Raw genomic sequence first — 27,572 nt, 5'->3', positions numbered from 1 at the left:
TGAAGTTAAAAGACAGGAATCTGCAATAAAAATGGGTGAAAGACAAAAACCTGGCTGTTTCTTTACAATAAGGCTAAGCCATTTCACTGAGGTGTACAGCAATACAGATGTAGAATAATGGCACATTTAACTCAAGCAGAGCTCCTGGCCAGAGCTCCCTCTTGGTCAGTCACTATTTTTACTGAATGAAATCCTCAATTCATACTAATTTTTAAGGGGGCTCATGTGCAATAAAATCTTTTAAAATAATCAGCATCTCTCAGAATCTGGGCCAGAAATATTTTGTCCAGATAAGACCCAATGAAAAGGGAGTCTGGAGACTGAAACCTTTGCATTGTTGTAACATTAATCATTACAGCTTAGAAGCACAGATCACAGTCCTTAAATCTAACTATAACCAATGTACAAGGGTCTGTCTTTGCAACCACGGGCACCATTCAGTTTATATTCACTAGAGGGGCAAGACAGGATGAGGAAGAAACCAGTCAGCTGGGTAAGTGATGGGAGGATTTATGAGTTTAATTTCACCTTGGTGAAATACTTTATAGCCACAGAACAGCATTTTCAGCTTGATTCAGCCTTCTGAGACCAGTGGACTTTGGATCTAGCCTTTACACTACTTGTTTAAAAAAACCCAAACAACACAGCTCCCTAAAAAGCCTGGAAGTAAAATGCACCTATTCCTGTGTAACATGCAACATGTATTGCACTCTGAGGAATCACATTTTTAAGTCAGTGGAAAATGTCTCATTAGCTTAAGCTGGCTTTGGATCAAGCTCCAGAAGGTTTTGAAAAGACATTGCCAGTGTCTGAGGGCTTCAGACAGCCTCATTTTTGGAAGCGGAATATAATAGCTTCTAGTACTATTTTAAAATCGTGTAATGTGCACAGTGTCATTTGTGGTAAAGCAATATGATAACAAATACCAAGTTTATATTTCATTTGACAGATTTTGTGCTATCTGTAGAACAAGAATGTAAAGTATAGAATTGCCGGGCAGGCAAAGAGCTGATTGAGGAAAGGGATCTCTCAACAGAGCTCAGTGGAAACTCCATGTTTCAGAGAATAATGAAGATCCCAGATCCCCAATGCCTCAGTTGTTTGGAATAATTAGGGGTTCACTTACTGAGGGTCAGATCATCTCATTGACCTCTAAACTTTCTGATCTTTAGGAAGCTCCTCAAAATAGGCAAAAATCAAACAGGAAGGTACTATCTGTCTTTTTAAGCGAGTTTTCAGGAAATCTTAAAGATATGATTTCTCTAAAGTTAATTAAAACACCTAAAGGTTTCTTTTTTGAAGCCTTTCAAAAAGGCAACTGTTGCCTTGGTTGAACGGAAACGTAACATGTTTCTTACATCATACAGAGAAGAAATGCATTTTTAAAACTACTCTAAAGGAAAATTACTGTTACTAATTATAAACCAATACTTTTTTTAGGGCAAATATTTTTAACTTTTGAAATTTAGTTTTCATTGTGGAAAAGCTGTCAATTCTAAATTTTTTGGAAAAACACAAATTTGGGGGGAAACAATCAGAGACATGGGGCTGATTTGTTTGAAAATACTGCTGAAATATCACAGTATTAGTTATTAGATAGATTTGAAACAGTAGGCACATATAAATGTAAAATGTATAATTAATAAAATATGCCATGTAATGAAAATTAATTAGGATAGTGAAGTGGGAATAAATGGGTGGGACGAAAGATCCAGTACAACATTTGTCTTGCAAATACTGTCACTGCAGTGCTTTGAACCTTTTTTATTTCAACAAAAGACCTATTATTCTTTTTTTACCAATAACAGAAAATCCCAACATTGTGGTGTTTGAAACACTTTCATAGCATGTCTCTGAACAGAGAGGCACAAATATTATGGAGTTGAAAATGAATGTTTCGTTAATGCTACAAATGCAGAAACAAAATAAAACCCTTAATGAACAGTTTATGTTCATTTGTTTTACACAAGGCTGCAAAAAAGAAATCACAAAGGATTTACCGGGCAATAGAATTCCGTACCGATACTGCAGTGTTGCTTTCGAGCGATAACTTATTGTAACAGGTATATTATTTTAGTTCACTTGTAGCATGAGACACTAAAGATTTTAACTTGAAAGAAAAGTATACCATTGTATGCTTATATTTTTTCCTGTGTTTTACAGAACAAATGGATCTTCTGACTTTCATTGGACACTCCTGATACTGCCATGAAACATCTCTTTAAATGTTGCATGAAAGCTTCCTTCTTTTAAAAAAGTTACCATTATAAGAATTAATCTAACGATGTACTTACCTTCTTCTGCTAATAAAACAGAATATTAAACTAGCAGCTTCAGGGAAATTAACAGTTTCCCTGCTACTCTAAGAAAGTATCTCTCAGAAAGCAGAAGTGCCAAAAACCTCATGAAATTCCCTTGACCTTGCTACTGCTCTTGATTTTATGTAGAGGGCACTAAGATTTCAAAGATGCTCATGCATCTGAAATCATGATACTTGTTAGGTATCATGAAGTATTTGAGCTTTACACTGCAGTCTCAGGCTGTAGTGTGTAATTCTTAGGCAGACAGCAGTGTTCTTCCAAATTCATTTTGCAAGAGTAATAGGAGTACTTGATCACTGGTATTCTGAAGTAAAACTCTTTAAAGCAGTTTTCATGTAAGGTTTCATTTTATCTACATGCAAATCCTCAGATATTTTGCTGAATCCTTTAGGAAAGGCTCTATTGACCTACATGGAAAATAATCTGCAAGAAAACACTGTGAGCATAAATTTTAGAGCTCTCATAAAACATTATGCATGGGACAAGTGAGGCCATATTACATAGAAAAATGGACTCTGTCCATAGAATTATCAGTTAGGTTAGTGGTTAATATGTAATCTTCAATCTACAAACCCTGAAAAATGAACTTTCTGCACTCTATATCACCTCAAAAAATGTGTGGGTATACTCACTTTCCATGATCTCATAACTTAATCACTGATTTTGTTAACTTCACACTATTAAGCTGAACAAAAATTCTCATTTAATCTATTTTTCTGCCACACAGAAACTTTTCATGCTAAAAAGCTACTGTAATACTTCTCCTGCTACATGCAGTTTTTATTATAGCATTTTTACTTAAGCAAAGCACTGAAACTATTTGATATTTTCCTAAATTATATGACCCAAAAGTATAAGATCTAGAAGATGTGTTTTACCTAGCTTATTTAAGGATCTAATATAACATTTTAACAAAAATTGATCAAGGAAGGTGCCACTAACTGTAAAATTTGGTATTGGTCTTTTGTTAATAACTTTCTAAAAGACTGAGCTGTATTATACCAGCCAAGGCTCTATGCCAAGCCTGATTTAAATGCTTACTGCATTGTCTTCTCCTCACAAACCATGGGATAGATACATGTAATGCAGAGTTATGCAGACACCTTTATAAGTTTGTTTCTTCCTACTGCACACTAGAATTAGAAGTCCCACAGAAATACTATTTATGCCAGCAAGAATGGGTTTGGCTACACTATTTTCCTTTAGTGTCATCCATGCTCAGAGGAAACTCTTACTCAAATAGAAATGAGAACACATACTCAAAATTCAGGGGGACATTGTGTTCCCTAAAAACCCTAAATAAAGACCTTTTCCCTAAATAAAGACCCAACAAATCCTACCTAGGAAACTATGGAAGTGACTGAACTTTTACTGAACCTCAAAGTTTTGGCTTATCTCTTGGGCAATAGTTGGGCTGGTTCTTATTTATATCCCTATTTAAAACAAGCAGATTAATTCTTGGGTTTGCTTTCAAATTTAGTCACACATGGAATGTCTTAATTGTTTGTTAAAGGAACAGCGGGTTGTGGTCAGGGTCAAATGCCCTTGTGCTCAACAGATTTTAACTTTGCCTAGTACTAACTCTTGAGACTATGATAAGCAAGCAAAGCAAATCTAGAGGAAGACCTTCATGCTGTACCTGAGGGAAGCGCTGAATGTGCGGGTATGCATGGGCAGGGGAAAGGGAGGAGGGGACCTGAGTCCATGGGACTGGGCATTTTTTACCATATTGGACAGCATAGTACATGCTGGTAAATGGGCTTTCTGTGCATACAGGTCGGGGAGCATGGGATTCTGCAAGATTTGTAGTAAAACAATGTGAGATGTCTCTGCTGCAGTGTTAAATTTAGTGTTGGTAGAAGAATTTAGCTACACGGGGTGGAAACCTGGTTCTATGTTCACTCCTACTAGTAACTCACCACCTGATTTGTAGGGGAGGCACAGGCTGGACCAGGGACCTGCTGATGGTCCTCCAGCAGTGTCATTCCAGAATTTCCTGTTTTCCTAGAACAGATGGGCTCCTCCCTGAGTCACTGTGGAAGAATCTTCAGGTGGTTCACTGTAACAAAGCATAAGGTATCATGAGCTTTCTGCTCACATATGGTGAAGATGTCTTTCAGATGTACATGAGGAAGGTGAGAGCCTGCTGGAATGACCAAACCATGAAGTACCACAGAAGAGCTGCCCGTGGGCGTGGGCTCCCTGGCTGGACTAGTGCAGTTGTGAGAGCCATGGGCTGGGCTGGTTGGGTGGATTCTAAGGCAGAGCTCCAGGGAGCTGAAGGCTCTTCTCATCAGTTCCTTGCTGTACTTCCAAACCTGATCCTGCCAATTCAGGGATGGATTATGAGTGGGACTGGAGTGGTTAAATGGCAATGGGGAAGGTGTGGATAAATCTCTTTTTATGTGACCTATAAAGGGTCAGTCTCAGATATAGTGCTCCCTGTGATAAGGAGAAGTTAGCAGGAGTAAATAAGTGGGGCTCAACCTCCCCGGCTGCACTGGGCTGGAGGAAGTTGATGGCTCAGCAGGCAAATCATCTGTTCCAGCCCAGTGGATGGCCCAGCACCTTACTTGAATATTAGGAAGCCTCTAGGGAAGAAAAAAGGGTTATTTTAACTCAGTCAAACACAGTTTCAGCTTTGTGCTTTTCTGCAAGGAGAAAAGGGAGGGCTTTCTTGTGTTTGGGACCAAGGGACTGGTTCTGTTTGTTTTCCCTTGGCAATGACTGATTGCCAACTTTTCCACTCCCTGGAACAAGGGGGGCTGGCTTAATTTATTTTCAGCACCCTCCAGGAAATGAGGCTGTTAGGTTTATTATCCTGAAGCTAGAAGGCCAGTTCAGTTTCTTTAGTAGGTGTAGGGGCACGGTTACTAAATTTACTGTGCTTTTTCCAAAGGGTTGAGCCTTGGAGCAAGTCTGTTATTCCCACTAATTACCTGATGACCTGATGTGTCTTTGGCTGAAACCTGCCAGCTTGAATCGTGATCTGCCAGCACGAGCAAAGACCTTATGTAGGCAGCAACTTTCAGTTAGCTCTGGAAAAAGAGAAATCATAAGATCTGTGTAGAAATGTATCTATTTCCACGTGCCGGTGGTTGTGTCTGTATCATACTGGGCGCAGCAGTGGTATCGGTTAACTGCAGTGAGTGCACAAGTGATTAAGAAGGCTGGTTTACAGCAACACGCTAGTCTCCTACAAGACAAAAAGAAAATCCAGGTACCATTACACAAGAGAAAGGTACATTTCTTTCTCTGATCTCTTTAGTACTTACAAGATTTAGATAACATGCTTATCATGAAGCAAACAGAGATATTTTGCAAGTTTTACTTGGTGTGGTAACAGCTATTACCCTTTACACCTTTGTAAATACCCTGATGTTCACAGGAGTAAGGGCATAAATGAAGCGAATAAACACAGCCTAACTCCAAATACCAGTTGGCTTTTCACATACATGTCTAATTAAGTGATGAGGATGAATTTTTGTGAGGTTGTAATGAAATACAATTATTTAAATAAATATCTGAACAAAATAGTCATATGGCCAGAATAAATTACCGTCATATTTTTAATTACTGAAGTAAGTTTTGGTAGGAGGGAATGAATAATATTAAAAGCTTTAATTACTGAATTCAGAAAGAGGTGATTTACAGCACTAACATCAACAACATAACATCTAACATAATTAGGGATCAAAAAAAGCCTACTACAACACTAACATCTACCATAATTAGAGATCAAAGAAAGTCTACCAGGCAAGCAAGACCCTTCTTGCAGAAGATGATGTGGTCTCCCAGTCTTTAATTCTTGCATTTCTCTCCTTTAGGTTTCTTTCCCAAGTACTTTTATTTCCTCTAGAATATTTAACCATGGTTAATGAAATAATTTTTGTAAGGGATCAAATAACCTGCAGCAGGAGTCTGCTGGTTCTACAGAAGCTAGACAGCAGAAATGGCTGCTGAATATTGACTTCAAAATACCACCAAATATGAGAGGACCAGGGCAACAGGAAGCAGGACATGTCACCTTTATTTGGCACAAATGTTGATTTAAATTTTTTTCCCAATATGCATAAAGGGTCCTTCTGCCCTAGGTAATCTCAGCAGTGCTTTGGAATAGTAAGTCTATAAAGTTATAGGGCAGAGGCCTTGTTCTACCTTGGCCTTGTCCCGTGCCTTCTGATGACGCTCAGGCATGTGCAGGGTTTAGAATAGGACTCCCACCAGGAGGTAAAAATGAATTAGATTAATTGCATTAAATGAATTAGAGGAAAGTTCATGAGGATTTTTTTGCCGAATTTTCTTCCATGCCAATGTGTTGTATTTATTTCTGCAATTTCTTTGACTTGGTCCATGTTTCCTAGCTGTGCTTAGAAACCTGTTCCAGTCAGTGAAAAGGATGCCTCCTCCACCTAAACTGAAGGCAAAGGAAGAACATCTAATAAATATGTTCAGAAGAGGAACTGATTTTCACAAAATTTGTCTCAGTTTCTCCTTCCCCTCATTTTCTGTCAGAATTCAAAAGCCTATAGTTACAAAAATAATTTTTAAAAAGCTTGCAGAAATGTCATTAAAATTACCAGGTGAAGAAAAATGTTAAACTTGTTCCAATATCTATCAGATCTTTGAAATTCCTGTTCCTTTGAAATTACTGCAAACTCCTCCAGGAGAAGGAAATAACAAAATACATAAAAGGCATAGTTTTCAGTAATGTTGTAACTTGAGAAAGTGAAAATTCATCTCCGAAACTGATTATTTTCTCAGTAAACCATGTAGGGCTTCTGTACCAGGTCCATGCTATGTTAGAATCTGTGTCTTTAAAAGTTTTGATAGTAGCATTCAAAATCAGTTATTAAAAGCTTTCATTGTCAACAAATCACATGCTGGAACAGGACAATAACATACCCTTGTTTTTCTCCAGCTTTCACTGGGCTCCAAAGGGCTCTGCCCTTGGTTGCCTTCCCTCCTTGTGGAAAGGGCACCTCCTCTCTGGAGAACCTCCTCTCCAGGGAAGCTCATCTGTAAACACAAGCCCAACTGCTCACACTCATGACTCAAATCCACCCGTATGCTCCCTTCTGTCCAAGCCCAAAGCTCAGCCTGCTTCTCTCTGAATGTCTCGCCATCGGCTCAAGCTCAGTATGGCTCACGGGAGCTCTTAATCTCTCTTCTAAGCTCTCTCTGCCGCTGCTTTTTCCATTCACTGTGGCTAACATCACTGACCCGTCTGCTGCTCGGGCCTTGAACTTGTCAGCGCCTTCAGACTGGGACTTTCTCCACCTCAGCTTCTCATATCAAGGCTCTGTGTAAATCTTGATACATAAAACTTCAAAGCTATGACCTTCCTCTTACTTCCATACAGCTAAAATTACCAGTCCAGCTTTCATCCTTTCACCACAAGGTGCTTCTCCCTGTTTTTGACAGGGCGCATTTCCCGACCTTTCCTCTGTGCCCACAGCTGTAAGCAGGTTTCCTCTCTCCTCCCATCTTCCCACCAGCTCCCCTGTCATCAAGCACAAGATAGTTCCCCTCCGTGCAGATTGCAGCCCCACTGCCATCTCTGATAACCCATGACACCAGCTGTCATCGCATGTTTGTAAACCTTTCGCACCAGTAACATCCTCTTCCTACGCTGCCCTTCCAGCCTAGGAGGAGCTCTCTGTAAAAGTATACAGCACTCTGACATTATGCACCTTCAAAATTTCCCTGGGACTTTTCCTTTTTCACACTGTCTGCAAAAACCAGGTTGCTGGCACGCTGCAAGTGTGGTACACACAATGACCAGTAATGTTGCACTGTTTTCCTCCACATCCCTGAATGTAGCTACCTGTTGTTTTGTGTTTTCTACTTTGATTGTAAACCCTAGATCATAAATGCATCAAGCATCTTTACCACTTGAGCATGCGTGGAGTTAGGCATGGCAAAGCCCTTGCCCACATCTGAATTGCACAGATGCTTCCATACTAGAAATACAGAGATTTCACATTCAGCTATACAGATGTTGGGAATGCGTTATTCAGTTACAGGACTAGGTTTAACTCGTACTCCTTTAAAGGGGAGGCTAAAGTTACCCCTGAATGATAAAAAAAAAGAAGGATTCTTTACAAATATACTTATTTAGTGCCTGCCAAAATTTGGTTCCTTTCTTAAAAGTAGTTCTTGAGTTGAAGTTTTTGCTTTCTTCTTATTTTTGTCTCCACTGTGGAATTGTAGCAGCAATACTTTAAAGGAATTGTTCTACAAGGTGGCTAGAGCACTACTGTGTGTAATAACCCAGCACATTGTCCAATGTAGTTTGCATTTCAGATTCAGTGGTCACTGAACTGCACACAGTTTTCTTTCTGTCTTTTTCCCATGTATCAAGAGATTCTTCTCAAAGGCATGTGCAAGTCTCACTTGGAATCACATTTCTGGTGCTCTGACTCTAAAGTTTATTTTTTCTGCAGGGATCTATAGTTTCTATAGTGTTCTAAGCCAAACCAAATGTTTTCTGAGGCACAATAGAAAGCTCTATTTCTAAGCCGTTTGAGCCCATATATTTGAAATGTATTAAATATGGGTAGATGATGACTGCAGAAGAAGATATTTCTAGATGTGGAGTCTTTTAAAAGGAGCTAAAACTGTTTTCTTTTCCAAGAAAAGTATATCGGTTTCTCTATGTTTAGTGTATTTCAAATTCTGTCAACAAGTCATAAGCTGTTAACAGGAAGCTGCCTTCTGTTTTGCTCACTGCCAAGATTAGGGGTGACATTCCTACCCTCTTGAGATCAGTGACAAAACTTCCTTTCACTTCACTAGGCAGAAGATTTCATCTAAAGCAAGAAAATCATTATCCTTACATTTTCAGAACAAAAAAGAATAAAAAGCCTCCTTCCAATTCATACTTATCTCAATTTTCAGATGCTGCCATGTAAGAATTTTTTATACTGTCATCCTTTCTAGTATAAATGTTATTTTACTTGGTTAGCTTATAAAGTTTTTTTGCAGTATACCTCAACAACAAAAAAAGTAGTTCAGAAAAGCAACAGCAAACACGTAAAAATAAGCACTTTTCTTTCCATTTTATTAATATGGATTTGGTATCTTTCAACAAAAAAAAGAATTAATATGATTTCATTAGACAGAAAATGATGCTTATAAAGATCCCTCTTTTTGCAGAGTGATGTTTGGTGGGAAAAGATGGAGGAAGGGTTGATTCAAAGATCAGTGAAATAGGTAGGGAAAAGAGTAGATAGAAAAGCTTCTATTGACTGCATTGGGATTTATGTCACACCCTTCTCCCCTCTTAAATACTGTGTAACAATGAAAGTTCAAACCCTTCTAGCTTTTCTGCACAAGCTATAGAGTCCCAGCTGAACTGTGTAAGATTAGGATACATTTCCAGAAATGCTGAAGTAAGATTAAACTAGGTGTCGGGAATAAACAGCAATCTGGGGCCTGAGGAGCCAGTACCTGATCTTGCAAACTCCAGAGGTCTCCCTGATAACTTATGAAAAGACCCAAACACCCAAATTCAGTGAGAGCTGAGTATTGACTATCTACCCAAGGACACGAGGGCACAGATTTTCCTGTGTGATCTCTGGTGTTTAGCAAATCCTTCTTTTAATGGCTAATTGCTATCAGTTAAAAAATTAAGACTAAAAACAAAGCATCAGTTAAAAAAAGTTGGTCATCAGCATCTTCTAGGATTAGAATTTAGTTCGTTCTTCACTTCACAAGGAAGGTCACTGCAGAAGGAAAAGGTGAGCCTAAACCACCCTAGCTTTCATCGGTCTGAAAAAATTTCTTCAAAGAAAAGTTATTTTTAATTGGGTGTAGTTATACTATGATCTGTGTGTTAATGCTCATATGTCAGTTTAGATATGCTTACCATACCATAATCACAGTTTAGATTGCCTACCTGATGAAATACTTTGAAATACCACTTTGTAGTTGCTATTCCATACTAACTCCCCATGTGGACATCTCTACATCGCTTAATTGACTTCGCAGCACCAGGAGTGTGCATACCAGTTCACAACCCCAGGGCAAGCTAGCGTATGATTCTGCAGCATGCCGCTGACTTCAATGCACCCATCCCATCTCATGGCACGCAAAGCAGTTTATCACAATGAAATACTGCTTTGCTTGACTGTACTTTCAAATATCGACCAGACCTACATCATGTAGAAGTTTCTATAACTAAGATAATAAAACCATATTTTGTTACTTAAGCTCCTTCATAATGCAGCTCAAAAAACAAGCAACCCTTCAATTATCCATAAACAATACACAATTACCATAATTAATATGTACAGTAGAGGGACATAATTTAGGAATCAAAGATTCACTGAAAATCAACAGGACTTAGGCTCTTGAGTCAGTGCTTCCAAAACAGATCCAGCAGGGCAGACACTTTCAGAGTCACATTCCTCTGAAACTCGAGTTATTTGTACAGCTCAGCACATGCTCGTGACAGTGAAATACTGAGGTTCTGCTGACACCTGTCGATAAATGTCTGAACAGCAGACTTGGTATCTTACAAGTGGGTAAATGAAATAAATATATAAGAAAAGAGGAGTAAAGGTACAGACCTGCCTTCTTTCTACAGCAGAAAATTCCCAGTTATTATTAAGTCACAATGGTGGAGTAAGGTTGGGAAAAGGACAAAAGGAAAGGTAAAAGCAAAATTTGCTGCTAGATCTTTTGTCAGATCTTCCCTGACAAGGACGATGAGGTCACTTCCTACTGAGTCAATACACTACTTGCAGTGAGTCATTGTGGAGATGCTGACTAAGCTGAAAGAGATTTGCTAATGACTGGATAATCAGCAGAAGTATAATTAATATCAGCAGAGACCGGTATGTGTTTTTCAAATGATCAGATTCATGCTAACATGGGAGCGTGATAAGATGACAAAGATTACTGAGATATTTTAAAACTTTTTGTTTAAATGCAGGAAGATAATTTTTTCGCTTACTCAGCAGCTTATCCTCAAAACTCAGCAAATACCATATCTGACCTTCGTTGGGGTTGGTTAGGCCCAAGAAAAGGTAAAATTTTAATAGAATTTTACTTGCTGCTACAACACTAAACAATTAAGATAAGCTTCAAATTTTCAGTTGCGATACAGTCCTAACACCAATCACTTTTGACTTTGTGTTAAGCAAACATAATGAAAAAAGGAGAAGATTTCTACACCTGTCATAATAAGTATTTCTGTTAGACTTCACACTGCACTCGTTTTCATTTGTACAGGGGGTGCGTGGTCCATACGAAGAAAAACATGTTTTGGGTAGTGTTTCGACACTAAGTAACCTCTATTAACTGCTTTTCTGATAAGAAAAGTTCAGACAGTGTAGATGTGCTGCTTTTGCTGTTGTTCACATGTGATCCTTCCCTGCCTCCCCCCACCCCCCCAAAGAAACAAAGGGAAAAATTTACAGTAAAGAGAAAATTCACTTTCTGTCCCTGGTGCTCACCTTTGAATGAAAATTACTGCTTGTAAAATACAGGCCCAAAGATCTTATCTTGGACAACCATGTACTTGGGTTTCTTTGTATATTCCCGCCTTCTCTGTATCCAGGATGAATTGGGAGGCATTGTAATGGATAATTACTGTGATTACTGGATGCTCGCCAGCCCATTCAGGAATTACCGTGCCCTGGATTGAAAGGGTTACTGAAGCCTGAAAAACACGGGCGCAGCTCCGCGTCAGCTCTGCACAGCGGCGTGCAGTCAGGCTGCCCTCTCCCGGCAGATCAGACCACATCTGCCCAAGACTTCCAGCACACCTCAGCTTGGCTGCTTTTACAGCATAAACATGATCTATGGAGACATTGTGGAAATGCCCAGGATACTTGGATGTACAGCTGTTCAGTCAGAGCTACAGGCAAGTCTGACCAAGCTGCTAAACATCCAGAAATTCTGGACAAATGTAAAATACATTCACCCTGGTCAACACCTTCAGGCTGAAAAAGAAGACGTTTTCTTCAGGCAAACTTCAGCTTTGAATCAGATGCAAGGCCTTTGCTGTGTATGAAGTGAATCTGCAGTCGAGATTGCTCAGAAGTCTCAGATATACTGTGCTCATACAGCATGTTTGTGTGGCACGCAGGCAAGCCAAACGCCTTACAGAAGTATTAAGCTAATAATTCTCCATATACCAGCTCGTGTACATATGTACTTCTGTCCGGGAAGCTCTAGAGAGAAACGCTGAAGCCTTTGCCTGCCGGTATTTACCTGAGCAAGTTGCTCAGACAATCAGCAAGCTTTTATCAGCATTGGGCATGTCAAGGCATTGCCATGAACCACCTTGCTGGTTGCATGTTTCTGAGTGCTGAAACAAAAGGTGCAGTTGGCAGCCGTGCCCCAGCCTTGCAAAGGGAGATTAGTAGAGAAACAAGATAAGAAGGAAAAATGACCAAAAGAGAAGGGACGAGAGAGAACAAGAAGCTGCATAGGCGTTGTTTAGGATGTAAATGAAGCTGATGAACGCAGCCATGTCATTTAGTAACTGATGATTATGCGGTTGGCTTATTTCCTCACATGCACACAACCCTCAGCCTCCTCACAGGATGCCCAATTAGAGATGGTAACTCTTCTCATTACGAGCAAGCAATCAAGGCACATTTCTGAGCTGGTAACTATAAACATTTGGTGTCATTTCTGAAATGTTTTAGATCATTGTCATTCCAGGCGGTTAGTTTATTTGCAGATGTGAACTCTCTTGGGGCTGATTGAACCTTTAGACACCACCACCTGCAAGCCTCCTTGCCTGCCGCTGGTGCCACGCACCACACGTACACAGGAGTTTAGCCCGGATAAGCTGCGGCCAAGTCCTTCCCAGGCTGACAGGACGACTTGGTGAGGGCTGCTGTTGGTAACTCTGAAACAAGAACTGTTTGGAAGAAAAGCAGTTCAGCCATGATGCTAGCCAAATGACAACCCATCCCTGTGTCTTTCCAGTATTTTTGTGACATGAGGGTCCACTGGGCCACTACCTGGAAGGAAAAATGTTTACAAGTTTTCTGGCCCAAGAAGCCCTATTGTACAATAAACGCCTGGCTGATGAGCCCGTGGTCACCCACCCAAAACACCTTTAGTGGTTTTTAAACACCTTTAGTGTGCACATTCATCCACATCAGCTGCACCGGTGCTGGTGTGGGACCCAGGCCCCCGACACCGGTGGCTCCAGCGGAGCCAGGCCGGTGCACTGGAGCCGCCATCCTCAGCAGGACTCAGTGGCCAAGTCGGCCTTTGCTTTTAGAGTGAAGGGGGGTCTCTGGCTGCTGGCAGAGAAGCGTGTTTGGTGGAAATGTGCTAAAGGCTCAGGTGGGCCCAGCCTCGAGCTGCCCTGAGCCCTCACCCACGCAACAGCCACTGTGTTGCGGGCAGCGCAGCCAGGAGCTCTGCAGCTGAGGCCTGAGCCTCACCCCACACCCTCTGTCAAGGTGGGGGCGCTGAGAGGGAAAAATAAAAAAACCCCACGATAAAAAAACACAAATTACGGTGGTGGGTTTTTTTAAGCGTTTACTATCCGGAAAATGAAACCCGTTGGCTGGGTGTTGAGGGAGAAACAACAACGCCCCCGCAGCCGGAGCGGGGTGCGCCGGCTCCCGCCGCCCGCTGCCCCACGGCCAGCCGGTGCGTGTGCGGCGGCTCCCGGCAGGGGGCGCTCTGCCGCTGGCGCGCCGCCGGCCGTCCCCTCTTGGCGGCGGCAGGGGGGCGGGCCGTATGGCGGCGCCGCTCCGCCTGGGCCGCGCTGCACGCCTGCTGCTGCCGCCGGCTGCTGCTACGGCCCGAGTCCCAGCCCCGCGGCTCTCTCCGCGTTTCGCTTCCTCCTCGTCCTCCTCTTCCTCCTCTTCTCCCCGCCTCTCGCCGCCCGCCATGCAGGCCTTCCAGTACCCCGAGGTGTACCGCGACGAGACCGCCGTGAGTACGGCCCTCGCCGGGGCAGCCCGCCGGCTCGTGGCCTCTGCCGGGCCCGGCGCCGGGGGCAGCCGCCTTCGCCACCCCCTCGGTGCTGCCTCGCGGGGCTCAGCGGCGTGTCGCCTTTCGGGGCTTTGTTCGCCTTCGGCCGTTAAAAGTCCAACGCGCTCCCTTTAAAGGGTCTCGTGTTTTAACGCCTGCGGGCGGTGGCGGGCGAGCGGCCGCGGCGCCGGCGGCTGCGGGCCGCCCGGGGCTCAGCCCCGCGCCCAGCCGCCAGCGCGACGCCCCGGGCCCCGGTGGCCCGGCGCGTTGCTGGGAAACCCGGGCCGCCACCGGCGCCGGGGAGCCCGCTCGTGTGTGACGGCGCATCTGCGGGATCGCCCGTCCTCTCGCGTGCCAGCCCGAGCTCCATAGGCAAGGGTAGTTCTGCAAATTGCCTGAATTGGGTTCGGTTTTCTTCTCCTTGAGCAAAGGTCTGTGCTTTTAGGCGCTAGCTCGGGAATTGTTTATAAAGCTAACATCGCTTTTAAACAAAAATGTTTGCTGATGTGAGCCAACGCTGGAAAAACTGAAGTATTTACTTTAATAGTTGAGTGAAAGGCTGAACTATGCAACTGCTATGCAGCAGCTGTCTAGTCTTATTGTGTGTACAGGAGGACGGAAGCAGATAAATTCAGACACGTGGGTTAGTCTTCTGTGTTTTGGCTTTTTTTAAATTTATGTGTGTACTTTACTCACATGTTTGTGAGCAGCAATAATAGGGGGGCTAAACCAGAGGCTAGTTTCTTAACCAGAACCACACCTGTGAGCTTTTCTCTTTTCTCTTCCTCCTTTACATCTTAGCACTGATTGCTTTTGTGAAATTCTAAATACTATTCATCCTGATGACTGCCATTCTTTGATAAATAGAGCTTGCTTGTGTGCATGTCTTTTTTTAAAGTGTTGTCTTTTATAAATTCAGGTGTTGGATTACCATGGGTGTAAAATAAGCGACCCATACTGCTGGCTTGAAGATCCCGATAGTGAACAGACAAAGGTAACCTTTCTTTGTATGGGAGCTGCTGTTTAGATGTGGTTTTCTTTTATAGACTAGATGCATGGGTACTCTGTTTTTGAAGGGCCTGCCAATAATTTTTGAAAACTTACCTGGTGAATGTAGCTGTAGTTCATGCTTGGGGACATGGTTTAGTGGTGAACTGGGTAGCGCTAGGTTCACAGTAGGACTCGGTGATCTTAAGGGTCTTTTCCAACCTAAATGATTCTATGATTCCTGCAGAACATCTGTTCTGCACCTACCAGATCAAAGAATAATCAGAAACTGCTATAGAGGCAATTGAATGATTGTGCGGGCTTCAGAGAGAATTTGGAGCATGCTTTGTGGACCTTTCAAGCCTTCAAGTCGCTGACCTTGAGGTCTGCGTCCTCATTCTTTCTCCAAGGCAGTAGCTCTCTTTATGCGCTCCTTAATATCCCAAACCTCCATTTGTTTTGAGGAAAAGTAAAAATATGCTGTGTGCACCTCCAACAATAGGCTACCTTTAATTTTCTGCATATTAAGCACAGATCTAGAAGAAGTTATCGGACATCCATGCTCACCTGTAGTGAAAGAGCCCCTAATTCAGTTCCCGTTTACAACGTGCTTACTTGATCTAAGTATGTGTAACTGTGAAAATTCTGGTTTATGCCAAGAGGAAAGACTGAACATCATTCATTTATTAAGCTAGGAATCTCTTCTTACACATGAACACTCAATTTTTTTTGGTGTGTGCTGTCAAATAGATACACAAATAGGTTGGGATTCTACTTTTCTAGATGTAGCAGAAATAGTCATGTCAAGCATTGGTGTGGCCATAGGAAATAAATGGGTAGGCTTCACTTTGTTTCTGTGTTGATGTGAGTCAGTGAAATGTCAAGCTTACTATTTCATGAAGCATGGAGAAAGAAGCACAGGCAAGTGAGATTGGTTTAAACTGGAATTTTCATGGTAGTTTCACTTGATGCCCACTGTAGGGTTAACAGGACTGGGACTGAAAGAAATTATCCACATCAGCTATGAGTATAAAGAATCATATTAATTTTTCCTGTGGCAAGTCCAAATGACCTTGTGGGCTCTACTAGTTAGCAGCTTATAAACAAGTGAACATAGAAGGGTGGGATTTTTTTTTAATTGGTTTAATCAGGTATTTTTGCAGTGAGAGTAGAGTGCGGATGGTACTGGACCTGATCCACTGTAGTTTGCAGGTTTGCATTAAGTCAGGTGGTTCTGTGGTTTCTCTCTGCCTTCCCTCCTCGTTCTTGCACTGACCTGAATGTTTCCCTCCCTTGCATGGGTGTAGCCATCACAGGGTGATGTTCTGGAGGGGAAGCCTTTGGTGGGTTATTTTTCTGTTGGCACGCATGCTTAGTCTAGGCCACCACAAAACCACATGTTAGTTGGATCTAAGATTGTTCAAGAATGGGACCTTTCCTTTTCTAGCATCCCACAGCCTACTTTTTAATTAGGTGAAAGTCAAATAGGTCTAGAAACTTTTCAGCCAGGTCTTCAAGATGGTCTTATTCCATGTGCAGTGTATATATCTGCCATAAAAAGGTTATTGAAATCTGCAGGATTGTTTCCTGTTAGATGCACAGTCTTAGAACTGATTAAGCCAATCATCAAGCCACATGCTTAATCTCTTGTGGAAAAGCTGTTGTTCAAGAAGTATGTGCTTCCATGTTCACGATCTCTGTGCTTTGCTTTATTGCTTTTTTCTCTCTATGTGCTTGGTTGGAGTACTCATGTGCAGCTATAAGCAAACAAAACTCCCTTCTCCAGATAAGTAGATAAAAACTGAGCCCATGGTCAGATGAGGAAGTTCCCACCTCACTTTGGAGAGTGGAAGCGCATAAGCTAGGTTCGTACTTGGCTACTGTTTGGCCATTGACCTTTAAGACAGACTGAGGAAGCATCCCCGGTGTAGCTGAAATATTATGCTATGCTGGTAAAACGCTTCTGGTGACGACACAGGCCACAACTGCGAAACCACACTTTTACTATTGTCTTGGGTTTGGCTTGGTTGGACTTCTAAACTTTTGCTTGTTTTTACACTTTGTGAGAAATAATCTCTTATTTAGACTACAGCAAAGTCTTTTGCTACTGTATGTCAGTTATATACAGTACCTTGACTCACTAACAGTGTAGGCAGTAAATGTGTAGCTTGTTTCAGATATTAAGGATGGACAAGGGATGAAAGAGCCAGGATCATGTGGCATACACAGTTGAGTTGTGGTGTTATGAACAGGTGTATGTTTGGAGTTTGAAACTCAAAACTACAATTAAATGGATTTGTAGTTATAACTGACCAGTGTCTCTTTCACGTTTTGATAAATTTCCCATTGCACTTTGAATTTTTCTTTGCTAAACACTAAAGTAAATGCTAAGAGGCAAGCCACCAGAACTCTGCTCAGTTTTATTTTATAACACTTAAAAAAAAGGTATGTGCCCTCTTGTAGGAGTTGCACTGAACTACCTATTAATGAGAAGATATATATGAAGATTTTGGGGGTAACTGTTCAACAAACTGTAAATACTTTACAGATTAATAACAAAGACTGGTAATGTTAAAAAAATTTGTATCCTAAGACTTCTTGGAAAGTATACTGTGAGTGGAAATCATTATCTTGCTGAGAGAGTAGCTTAGTGGCACACAGGAAGCTGATAGGTTGTAACAAAGCATGATTAAAAATTTTGTGGCATGTATTTTTTAGGTGAAATTTAGTTATGCTTTTTAAAAAAATAGCAATTGGCTTGCTCAAGTAATGGCCAAACACTTCAATCTCAAATAGAACATCTCTACTGTAATACAACACTTCAGAAATTCTTTTGCTTTTCAAACGATCTTCTGAGTCACCCATAAGCGTATGACTTACTTGGACCCTTATTCTGTCCTTTCTTCTGCTAGTAAATTCTGTACTCGCTCAAGGCTTATGATAGATTGTCAGATGCAGATTTCTACAGGTAAAATAGGAATCTTTCTTTACAAGCTCATTAAGGTGTAGAGAATTTCTGCTAGCCGTATTGCCTGAGTGGCATCTGTTTAGCCTAGCATGGTGGATGGAGTTGTTTACTGTGAGAGTTTCTGCTGCCAACACCTGTTCCTGTGCTTTACCTAGAGCAATATTTCAATTATGTATTGCTTTTTGAATATGAGTGCAAACTCATGCTCAAAAGTATAAGAACAGAGAATTTTCAAACTGGACTGGATTCTCCTGGGTGAGAATTTTTCAAAAACCTGTAATTTCTACCTCCTTTGTTAGATAGCAGTTGCACTCCCTTTTACAAATAGTCTTGAATCTTTGGTGCATACTAAGTGGAAATGTAAAAAATATATTAAATCCCTGTAAAAGCAAAATTACTAGTGATTCAGTTGTGAGTGCATTAGTACATAAGCATGCTCTTGTGCAACAAATGCTTGTAAACAACAGTGTGTGTCTCCTCTTTGAATACCAGTAATGAAAGCAGATGTGGTAAGATGTGACTACAGTTAAAAGTGAGTAACACACAGTTCCAGTATACCTTTGCAGCAATGTTACCATTATTGATAGATGAAACAAAGATGTTTCTGTCCACAAAATGCAACTGAGAAGTGCTTTTGCCCATCAAGCACAATGAATGTTTTTATACATGTTTTTATAAGACAGGTTTTCTTTGAAAATGTCACAGCACTTTGAGTAGTCAGTTTATTTGTGTGGCATGGGCTGTCTAGATTTTTGTGTATGTGGTCTTTGAAATTCATGTGTTTCCATTTAGAGAAAACAAATTCAGATACACATAATTCTTGGGTAGATTTGGTTAGATGATGGGGTGGGGTGGGGGAAACTTACAGTGCTACAATGTAGCGGCTACCACTGGGATGTGGTGTGCTGCCGTGCTGGGTGTCAAAGCCATCTATGCCAGTAAGATACTCAAAGGGAGAACATAAGCAAAAATGTACCTTCCCTTGGCAATGCATTCGCCTCTTTCCTTCCTTTTTCTCAGGGGATCATTTCCTGACTCGATCCTCACTGATGCATAGAGCCTAATTTTGAGTAAAGGTGCAGAAGGCATCGTTGTTAGCCTTCTGTATCTGTTCCTTTTTAGTGCTGTAGTGCTTGCTTTCTCGTGTCATCCTTAAGAGGTGACTTGCATCTAACCAGCCCACGTGTTCTTAAACTAATATGTTTCAGCACTTAGCCAAGTGCTCTTAGGGCATTACTAATTCTGCACTCACATGTTTAAAGCTTATCAGTTTCTCTATGCTTTGTAAAGCAGGAACAAATACCTCTCAGGTGGAGACTGACCATAATTAATGCACTTTCTCCCTTACCTTTTGGCCTGACAAGTCTCTGAAAACACAGCCTGGCACGTAATGCAGCTCTTGGCTATGCACTGCCAGCAAGGGAAATGGGAGGAAGGGTGTCTGTACTTGCCCTATGTGCTTCTCGTCATGTGAAATGTCTGTAAGACTGAAAGTTTTATGTTCTATTCTTTCCTCTTTTTCGCCTGAAGAATTAATAAATAAGTAAACATTGAATGCAGTTGTTAGATGTGTGCCAGGTACTCTCTTTGTACAGCAGCTAGCTTCTGAGAAGAACTGTGAAACACAAGTTGTGGAATATGGATTGTAGCCCTGCTGCTCCCGTGGGTCATGTCCTGCAGTGAAGCGTAGCTCAGATGTTATCATACATTGATCTGCTTGCTGTGTGACAGATTCGGGACAGGTAGAAACAGCAGCCTCTTTCAAAGCAACTGGGGAAGAGACCTGTGTAAGCAAGAGATGAGTGGACACCTGGAGGCTCAGGCTGGAGGCAAAAGGCTGGGGTCCGAGAGTGATGCGGCAGCCATCATTGCAATGTCTGGCTGTGAATTGCAGCCACACACACTGTGTCCTGTCCTTCCTACTCCACATTAGAGACAGAAAAGCCTGCGCGTGTGCTTCTTAGCTGTGGTTCACCTTAAGATGCTTAGGTATTCATTTTATATTAATGTACTCTGCTATAAATAGGGATGGTGAAACACCAGCAGAGCAGCAGTTTTTCCAAGCGTGCCATGGGAGTGGCAGCCTCTGACAAACAGCTGAAGTAGTAATGGTTTTGGCCACTGTCGTTAAGCATTTGTGACTGGGAGGTGGAGTGTTTTGAAGAAACCAGACTCCTCAAAGTTCTCAGAGATTTTTGCCTTTTGTAACTAAGAACTGATCTGCGGACGGTACTTTGGCCTTTCCAAGAAATAGTGGCTGGGACTAATCCTGTATTTTATGTTAGTAGGATGAATGGATGGTGCATGCAACATTTTGCATCATCTTACAGTTCTTCACAGCTCCTGAAATGGTAGTGCTGTATGTGGGCAAAAGGGTCTCTGTTCTTTATCCATTTCCTAATTTATTTATCAGAGTATTGGAGTATCATCTATTTGTGGTATTTCCCAGGTATATACTCTTAAGTCAGCTTTTTCTATGCTCTTTAGGCAAATACAAGGAGAGGTTTTAAAAGCACGAGGCTTGGGGGTTTCTTTAAAGGGGAGTGTCAGGAATCTGGCTTGTCTTTGGCTGAACCACTGGTTATCACAGTGCGTGCCCTGGAGAGAGATATTCAAGATATATGATCAGCATTATTACAGTATTGTGACATAATGCAAATAAGTATGCCAAGAGTCTTCAGGTGTGACTCTACACAACCTATATGGGGGGAAAGATGTCTGCGATGCATTGCTTCAGAAAATAGTGTTTTCCATAGGAAATATGCATTTCTACTTGAGTTCATGTATTTTTTGGGGGGTTGTTTTCTTTCAGGCATTTGTGGAGGCTCAGAACAAGCTTACAGTACCCTTTCTTGAGCAGTGTCCCGTCAGAGGATTGTTCAAAGAACGAATGACTGAACTCTACGATTATCCTAAGTACAGTTGCCACTTCAAGAAAGGAAAAAGGTATGTGAGGCATGTCTTTGTAAGTGGTAATGAATGTGAAGCAACTCAAAAGCAACTACTAGTTAGGAAAACAAATTATAAATTTTATTTGTATTTATTCCTTTATAGTTAGGAAGTAGGAAAAGTAAGCCACAGTTAATATACATAGTTGCATGATGCAGAGCACAATATGCTTGACTGTCCCCAATTCCCAGTCATATTATCTTCTTGTGCTTTTGTCATCTTTTTATAGGAAGAACAGTGAGTTTATCAAAACTCAGCCAACTTTGTTAAAATAACTGTTGTAAAAGTAAAAATTTGAAGAGTTCCTTTCAGGGTTGGTCACTATCAGTACAGTTAAAGGCAGCTCATCCTGAAAACAGCACAAGTCTGTCATGAGCATGTTGTTCTAAATATTTAGTAAAACACTGGTCTCACATTGGACATACTTTGAGCAGCTAGTAGGATTTTTGTTTAGTCATAGCCAGTGAAAGCAGTGGGAATTCCCATGTGAAAAATGGCTCCTGTATCTGCAGAGGACAGGGGAGAAATCATTTGGAGGACTCAGGCAACTAATGCAGAAAGAACTGTCTTCTAAGAAATAAAGAGATCCTGCTATGGTTCAATACCTAGTCTACTTGTATCCTGTGTTAATTCTGTGGCTAGGTGAAGAGGTGGTGCTTATGTAGCTTACCTAAGGTCTGGAGACTGCAGCTGCTACTCAATTTTGTGACCTTTTTCAGAAACACTAGCAATCTCCTAGAGAAAGGGAGTAAAGGGATGAAAGTGCTAACTTAGTAACATCTAAAGATTATTTTAGCAGTTGAAAAAGAGGTAGTGTGTACAACCAGCCATTCATAATCATGGGAAACACAAATAGTCTTTTTCAGTATTTTCAGTTTGTTTGATCCTTGTTGAGTCTGCACCCAGATGTGCTAGGTATGTTTTCACTGTCATCCCCACAAAGAAGCAGAAGATGTCTCATTGCCTTAAGATTTCTGCACAGATATTGAGGGAGATCTGCTACTCTTTAGTTGTCTGTACTATGCTGTGAGGAGGATGTGGATACTTGTTACTAAGGGAGGGAAAGTCTGTACTATGTGGGTTTTTTTAAAAAGTCTGTTTTGGTAGTGAACCCAAGCTGATGTTGATTTAAGCTGTCACTGATGTGGCACAGCATGTCAATGTATAGAGGTGCGAGGTTTAAGCCCAGAAGCAGTGGACCTGCTTAAGGACAGTGCTGCATCTGGGGAAGTAAGCCGTGTTGAGCGAGTCAGGCAAAGCTTGTTAGTTTGTATGTGATGCTCACACAGATGTAGTTATGCTGAATCTGATTCTGGAGCGGGCCTGGTCAGTGACTGCTCTGGATTGCCTGACGCATTCTTCCTGTGCTGTGAAACATGCCTGGGTGTGGTTATCTTCAATGCTGCTCAGGCTTGATGTTGCAGAAGTGCTCATGGCAGTGATGAATATAGCCTCCACTAGAGATAAAAAGTGTTAATTTGAGGCAGCTGACTGTCCTCAACAGAGAACATTTATGCCAGAAGCTTCATGTGCTTTAAGTCATGACGCTTTACTTTGATTTTAATAGATGTCTCTTTAGTTTTTCTGAGTGTTACTCTGTTTCTTGGCACATGCTGAACTTAAATCACAATGGTTTAACAATCATACCAAAAACCCATATATTATGGTGTTTGGGGGGATAGAGGGCTCTACCAAGTTAAGTAACACTTAGTAAGAGGCAGGGGGAAGGAACTATTCTATTTGAAGAACTATCTAAACCTCCCATGACACTTAGACATTCTTGAAGTTAATGACTCCAGTTTTCTGCCAAAGAATAGCTGCTAAAGGTCAGTGTCTGAAGAGCTGTTCTGTAGAATCTGCAGAAAGGAAGAGTGCCCAGGGAGGTGCTGTGCCTGTCATATTTTTTGACCTTTGCTTCCCAGCTTATTACCCGGCATTGCAGAGGTGGAATTGGCTAGAAAATGCATGGTCAAATGGAAAATTATGTATCTTTTTCTTCTGTTCCTTTGAATTTTTTGATTTTGTCACTTACTGAACATTGTTGTTGGTATTTGAACATATTGCTAGTTCAGATAGCCAGGCCTTTGTGAGTCTAGTTCCCCCTTCTGGGTTTACCATGTTCCCGTAAAAGTACTGGACAGTCTTAGAGAATGTGTGAACTTACGTTTACTTTAGAACGTTACCCCATAAATTCCCCTGTTCTCTCAGGTGAAGCTGCTATTTGATTTAAGTCACAGGTTCGTGACTTCTATGAAGGCAGAAAAGTGTAGTTCCTATGAGTTGCATAGAATACAGTTATTAATTTCTTTGCACTCTGTAGTGTCTTCTGATGTGAAGAGTATCCCTCACTAAAGAGAATTCTGTAATTCTTTGTTCCTACAGCTTTTCAAAACACAGAGTTTTATGGACATTGGGAAATACAGATGAAACAATTTCAGCTCTGTTTCATTTTAATATCTGCCTACCACCCGATACCGCTTGAAAGCAGCTATATGAATAATAAAGCTTAGAACACAGGGGATGGGAACCTCTGCTAATACTTGTAACAGAGAAACGCTGAGGCTGCCAGAGCAGTTTAACATAGACGGTTATGTAGAGTTTATAGTACACTTAGCTTTGTTTGAAATGCACTGCGGCAAATGCAGCTTTTATTTTTAAAATATGTTTTGGATGTATCCTATGGTCTCCTTTATACAATCTATAGAACTTTGGGATAAGATTCCTCTCATTTCAGAGGCCTAGAAATTAGTGCCTGGGCTTCCTCTGTATTAAGAGGGAGAGAAAGGCACCTACAGAGGATGGTTAAAGCCCTGAGGGCCATAGGGGAAGCTGTGATTTCTACTCTACTGTGAAGCTTGTGTTTCCTTTATATACTTATCTGTCTTTTATTCATTTCATGACAATCTCATACAAGTTTTTGTTGCTTGCCTAATTGAAAATCTGAGTTCTTCCTACTTATTTTTCCCACGTGTGTTCTTTTAGGTATTTTCACTTCTACAATACAGGACTGCAGAACCAGCGAGTTTTATATGTACAAGACTCCTTGGATGCCGATGCCAAAGTTTTTCTCGATCCAAATAAGCTTTCTGATGATGGCACTGTGGCTTTACGAGGTTAGTTCATGCTGAATAAGTCTGGGTCTTCAGCAGAAGTTGCAGCTGGTTTCCAGCTCTTCACCTATATAAGCATGGCTAGAGTGGCTTGTTTTAATCAAAGTACTCAAAATAGCCATGTGTGGATTTGTACAGTGTTTCAGAAGAATACTTCTAAATCCACATTGTATTCACAATTAACTTGGTTCAGTTTCTCAGCGTCTTTTTTGCAACCCTGTAACAGGTTTCCACTGAAGTATGAGCAGATCTCGAGGCTGTCCATAGCAAGGAAAAAATGTTTATGTATTTACAGTGACTAAATCTCCTAAAATTGCATTTTGTATCTTTAACACAAGCCAGCAAGTTGAAGTAAGAGACTGTGAAGGAATGTAGCATTAACTTTTATGAGAATCACAAAATGACGTGCGTTCACTAGGGCTTTAACTTGTGTTAGCTGTCATTTTCTTGTTCCCTATTGGCTTATTGTAGAAGCAAGACCTTTGGACCTAGAAGTCCTTTCAGCCTGTTCAAGGCCAGTTAATAAAAACAGAGGACAGAATTAGTGGATGCTTCTTTAAGTGTGACCTAGTTGAAAAGAGTCAATACGGCTTTTTTTAGTGAGAAGTCCTGCCTTAAACTGTGGATATGAGGAATTGGGTTCATATAATCTTTGTGTTTCTAAAAAGCTTACAACAAAATCTCTTTTCAAATGTGCTTTCCATGGAACAAGAGGGGAAGCTCCTGGTGTTGATAAATAATTGATGCAAAGGAATAACTGATCGGCTGTTGAAGTGGAAGTCACCAGTAGAGTTCTGTTGGGGATTATGCTAGAACTTGCACTGTTCAGTATGTTCATATATATTAGAAAAAGGAGTGAGCAGTAAGGTGGCAGAGTTTGGCAACAATGCAGGTTATTCCAGGTAAAGGCTCAAGAATGACTGTGAAGAGCTGCAGGAAGACCTTAGCAATAGCGAGTGAGCAATAAATTGACAGGTAAAAGTCTTTGTGCAGATAAGTGATGCACAGGGGACAAACAATCCTAACCTCATTTGTAGAGGAATGGATGGAATGGGCTCTGAGCTGACCATGACCACCTGGGAACAGTTCTTAGGCTATAATAGATAGTTCTGTGAAAATGTCGGTCTGGTTCTTGGTAGCAGCCAAACCAGCGCATCAAATGTCAGAAATTATTAAGAAGGAAATAAAGAACAAAACCAAAAACACCATTACATTAGCAACCCAGGAGTTTATGCAGTAGCATTGAATATTAAATATAGTTCCTGCCACCTCAGCTCAAAGGGGGCTCTGAAATACAGTTCAGAGGAGGGTCGTCGGAACAGTCAAGGGTATGGAGCAAAGGTCAGGAACAACTGAGTGGGCCCGGATCAATCAGCTTGGAAAAGGGACAATTTAGCAGGGATGTAATAGAGGTCTACAGAATCATTTGTGGCATGCAGAGAGTGAATAGGGGTTGGTTAGTCGACATTTTTTCTGTTACAAGAATGAGGGGATGTCAAATGAAGGCAGTGAAAATTGAGTCCAAAGCAAACAAAAGAAGGTGTGGTTCATACCAGAAGTAGATTTGTAGAACCCCTTGCCAATGGATGTTGGTGGTGCAAAAAACTTACTGTGGGGTTTTAAGGGAAGCTGGACATGGTCAAGGAGGAGGGAACCATTCAGGATTATTAACCAACTACTTAATGGAAAAGAAATCTAAGCTAAAAATGGTCAGAGGTTGTAAGAATATTTGAGGGAAATATTACATGTGCTTGCATTGTTCTCGCTCTTGTAGGCATCTCCTTGTGACGACTCCTGAGGACAGGTAGGTGGAATCTTGTTCTGAATCAGAATGGCCACTCTTACGTTCTTATGAGGGAGAATGTGTTAGGGTGGCACAGTGGTGTCTCTCAAACCGATGATTTCTATGAAATGTAACTTTTTTGTGTGGTTTTTTTTCAGTAGTTACTTTCAGGTCTGTACAAGCCTATGATAATTCAATCTCTTCGCTTGAGTTGATCTGCAAGAGTGAAGTTTTCTTGAGAATCATGTTTTCCTCACAATTTGGACAGAGTGACTTATATCAGAGATCTTAGCTGAAAACACTGGTGATTAATCCATTTGCGTGCTAGTGGCAAATTTTTCCAGTTACTTCAGTTTTCATGGCTTTGCAGGGTCTGGTTTTCATTGACTCCTATATTGAAGTGCTATTTGCTTTACTTCAGGATGCATTGCTTGTATCTTGATTACTTTTGACTTCTTTGGCACTGTCTCTCTCTTAAAATCTCACTTTAAGTTCTCTACCTGTGTGTGCATTTTCAGTCTTCACCTCTTCCCCCCCAAACTCAGGGAAACAGACAAATTATTACTCAAATCATAATTCAGATGTTGGGCATTAGCAATGTTACTGAACATACTGAGTATGCATGCCTAAACTCAGATCTGTGAACTACTTGAGAAGTCCACAGAGACTGGAAAAGTGCTGTGAATCCCAAATGACAGCAGATAGTTGCTTGCACTGTCTTCTAGAAAATAAACCCTCTTCTCTCAGTGTTCAGTGAACACAGTTCTTTTAACTACTTTCCCAGTTTCACCTCTCTCTTGTTAGGCTTTGGTTAGCGTGTAGTAAATAATAAAAAGCTGTGTGGCAAAATAACAAACAGTTTTTTGAAAACACTGATTACTTGTGCTGGTTCTTACTTAATCTTGTTTGGTTCCAATTTCCTAGGTTATGCATTCAGTGAAGATGGTGAATACTTTGCATATGGCCTGAGTTCTAGTGGCTCTGATTGGGTTACTATCAAGTTTATGAAAGTAGAAGGTCCTGAGGATCTTCCAGATACACTGGAGAGAGTTAAATTCAGTTGCATGGCATGGACCCATGATGGAAAAGGCATGTTCTATAACTGCTATCCAAAACAAGATGGGAAAAGTGATGGTAAGTATGGCTGTACTAATTGCATGCTATAGGGAAGTAAAATGACCTTTTCAGTAAACTGGTGCAAAAAATAACTAGCTTTCCTAGTTTATACTGAAATAACTAGCTACACTAGTTTATGCAAGTAGATGTCAACTTATGTCTTATATGACCAAAGCCTGTACTCAGTGAGAGTATCCTCTTGTCTGCCTGTCCCTGTCTTTCTCTTAGAAGTCTGCTGCTCCTTTTCTTTTTCTCTGCAGTGATTTACTTAACTTTCATACAGTGTTTTGCTGGCTGGAATTTGACGTCTGGTGACAGCTTACTTAGATCTCTTCCCCTTAACGCATTTGTGTGGGCATAGGTGAACTGGCTTGGGAGGTTGACCT

The 27,572-nt window shown here is 41.2% G+C and overlaps 1 protein-coding gene across 2 annotated transcripts in view; it reads left to right on the top strand.

Annotated features, from left to right (window-relative positions):
• The first annotated feature begins 14,006 nt into the window (after positions 1–14,006).
• The window catches only part of PREP (prolyl endopeptidase), a 106,387-nt gene continuing 92,821 nt past the window's right edge, over positions 14,007–27,572 (top strand). Inside the window, exons 1-5 of one of the 2 annotated variants that reach the window (XM_075087370.1) lie at positions 14,007–14,234; positions 15,193–15,267; positions 21,041–21,174; positions 24,160–24,290; positions 26,995–27,204. In XM_075087370.1, the coding sequence (XP_074943471.1) occupies positions 14,037–14,234; positions 15,193–15,267; positions 21,041–21,174; positions 24,160–24,290; positions 26,995–27,204 (748 nt within the window). In that variant the 5' untranslated portion in view covers positions 14,007–14,036. Of the gene's footprint in view, positions 14,235–14,509; positions 14,705–15,192; positions 15,268–21,040; positions 21,175–24,159; positions 24,291–26,994; positions 27,205–27,572 lie in introns of those variants that run through there. The other variant, XM_075087371.1, reaches the window with a different exon arrangement.

This window comes from Phalacrocorax aristotelis, chromosome 3, assembly GCF_949628215.1.
Source record: "Phalacrocorax aristotelis chromosome 3, bGulAri2.1, whole genome shotgun sequence".
NCBI classification, from domain to species: Eukaryota; Metazoa; Chordata; class Aves; order Suliformes; family Phalacrocoracidae; genus Phalacrocorax; species Phalacrocorax aristotelis.
The sequence above is the reverse complement of the archived record's forward strand: the minus strand, read 5'-3'. Positions and strand labels throughout refer to the sequence as shown.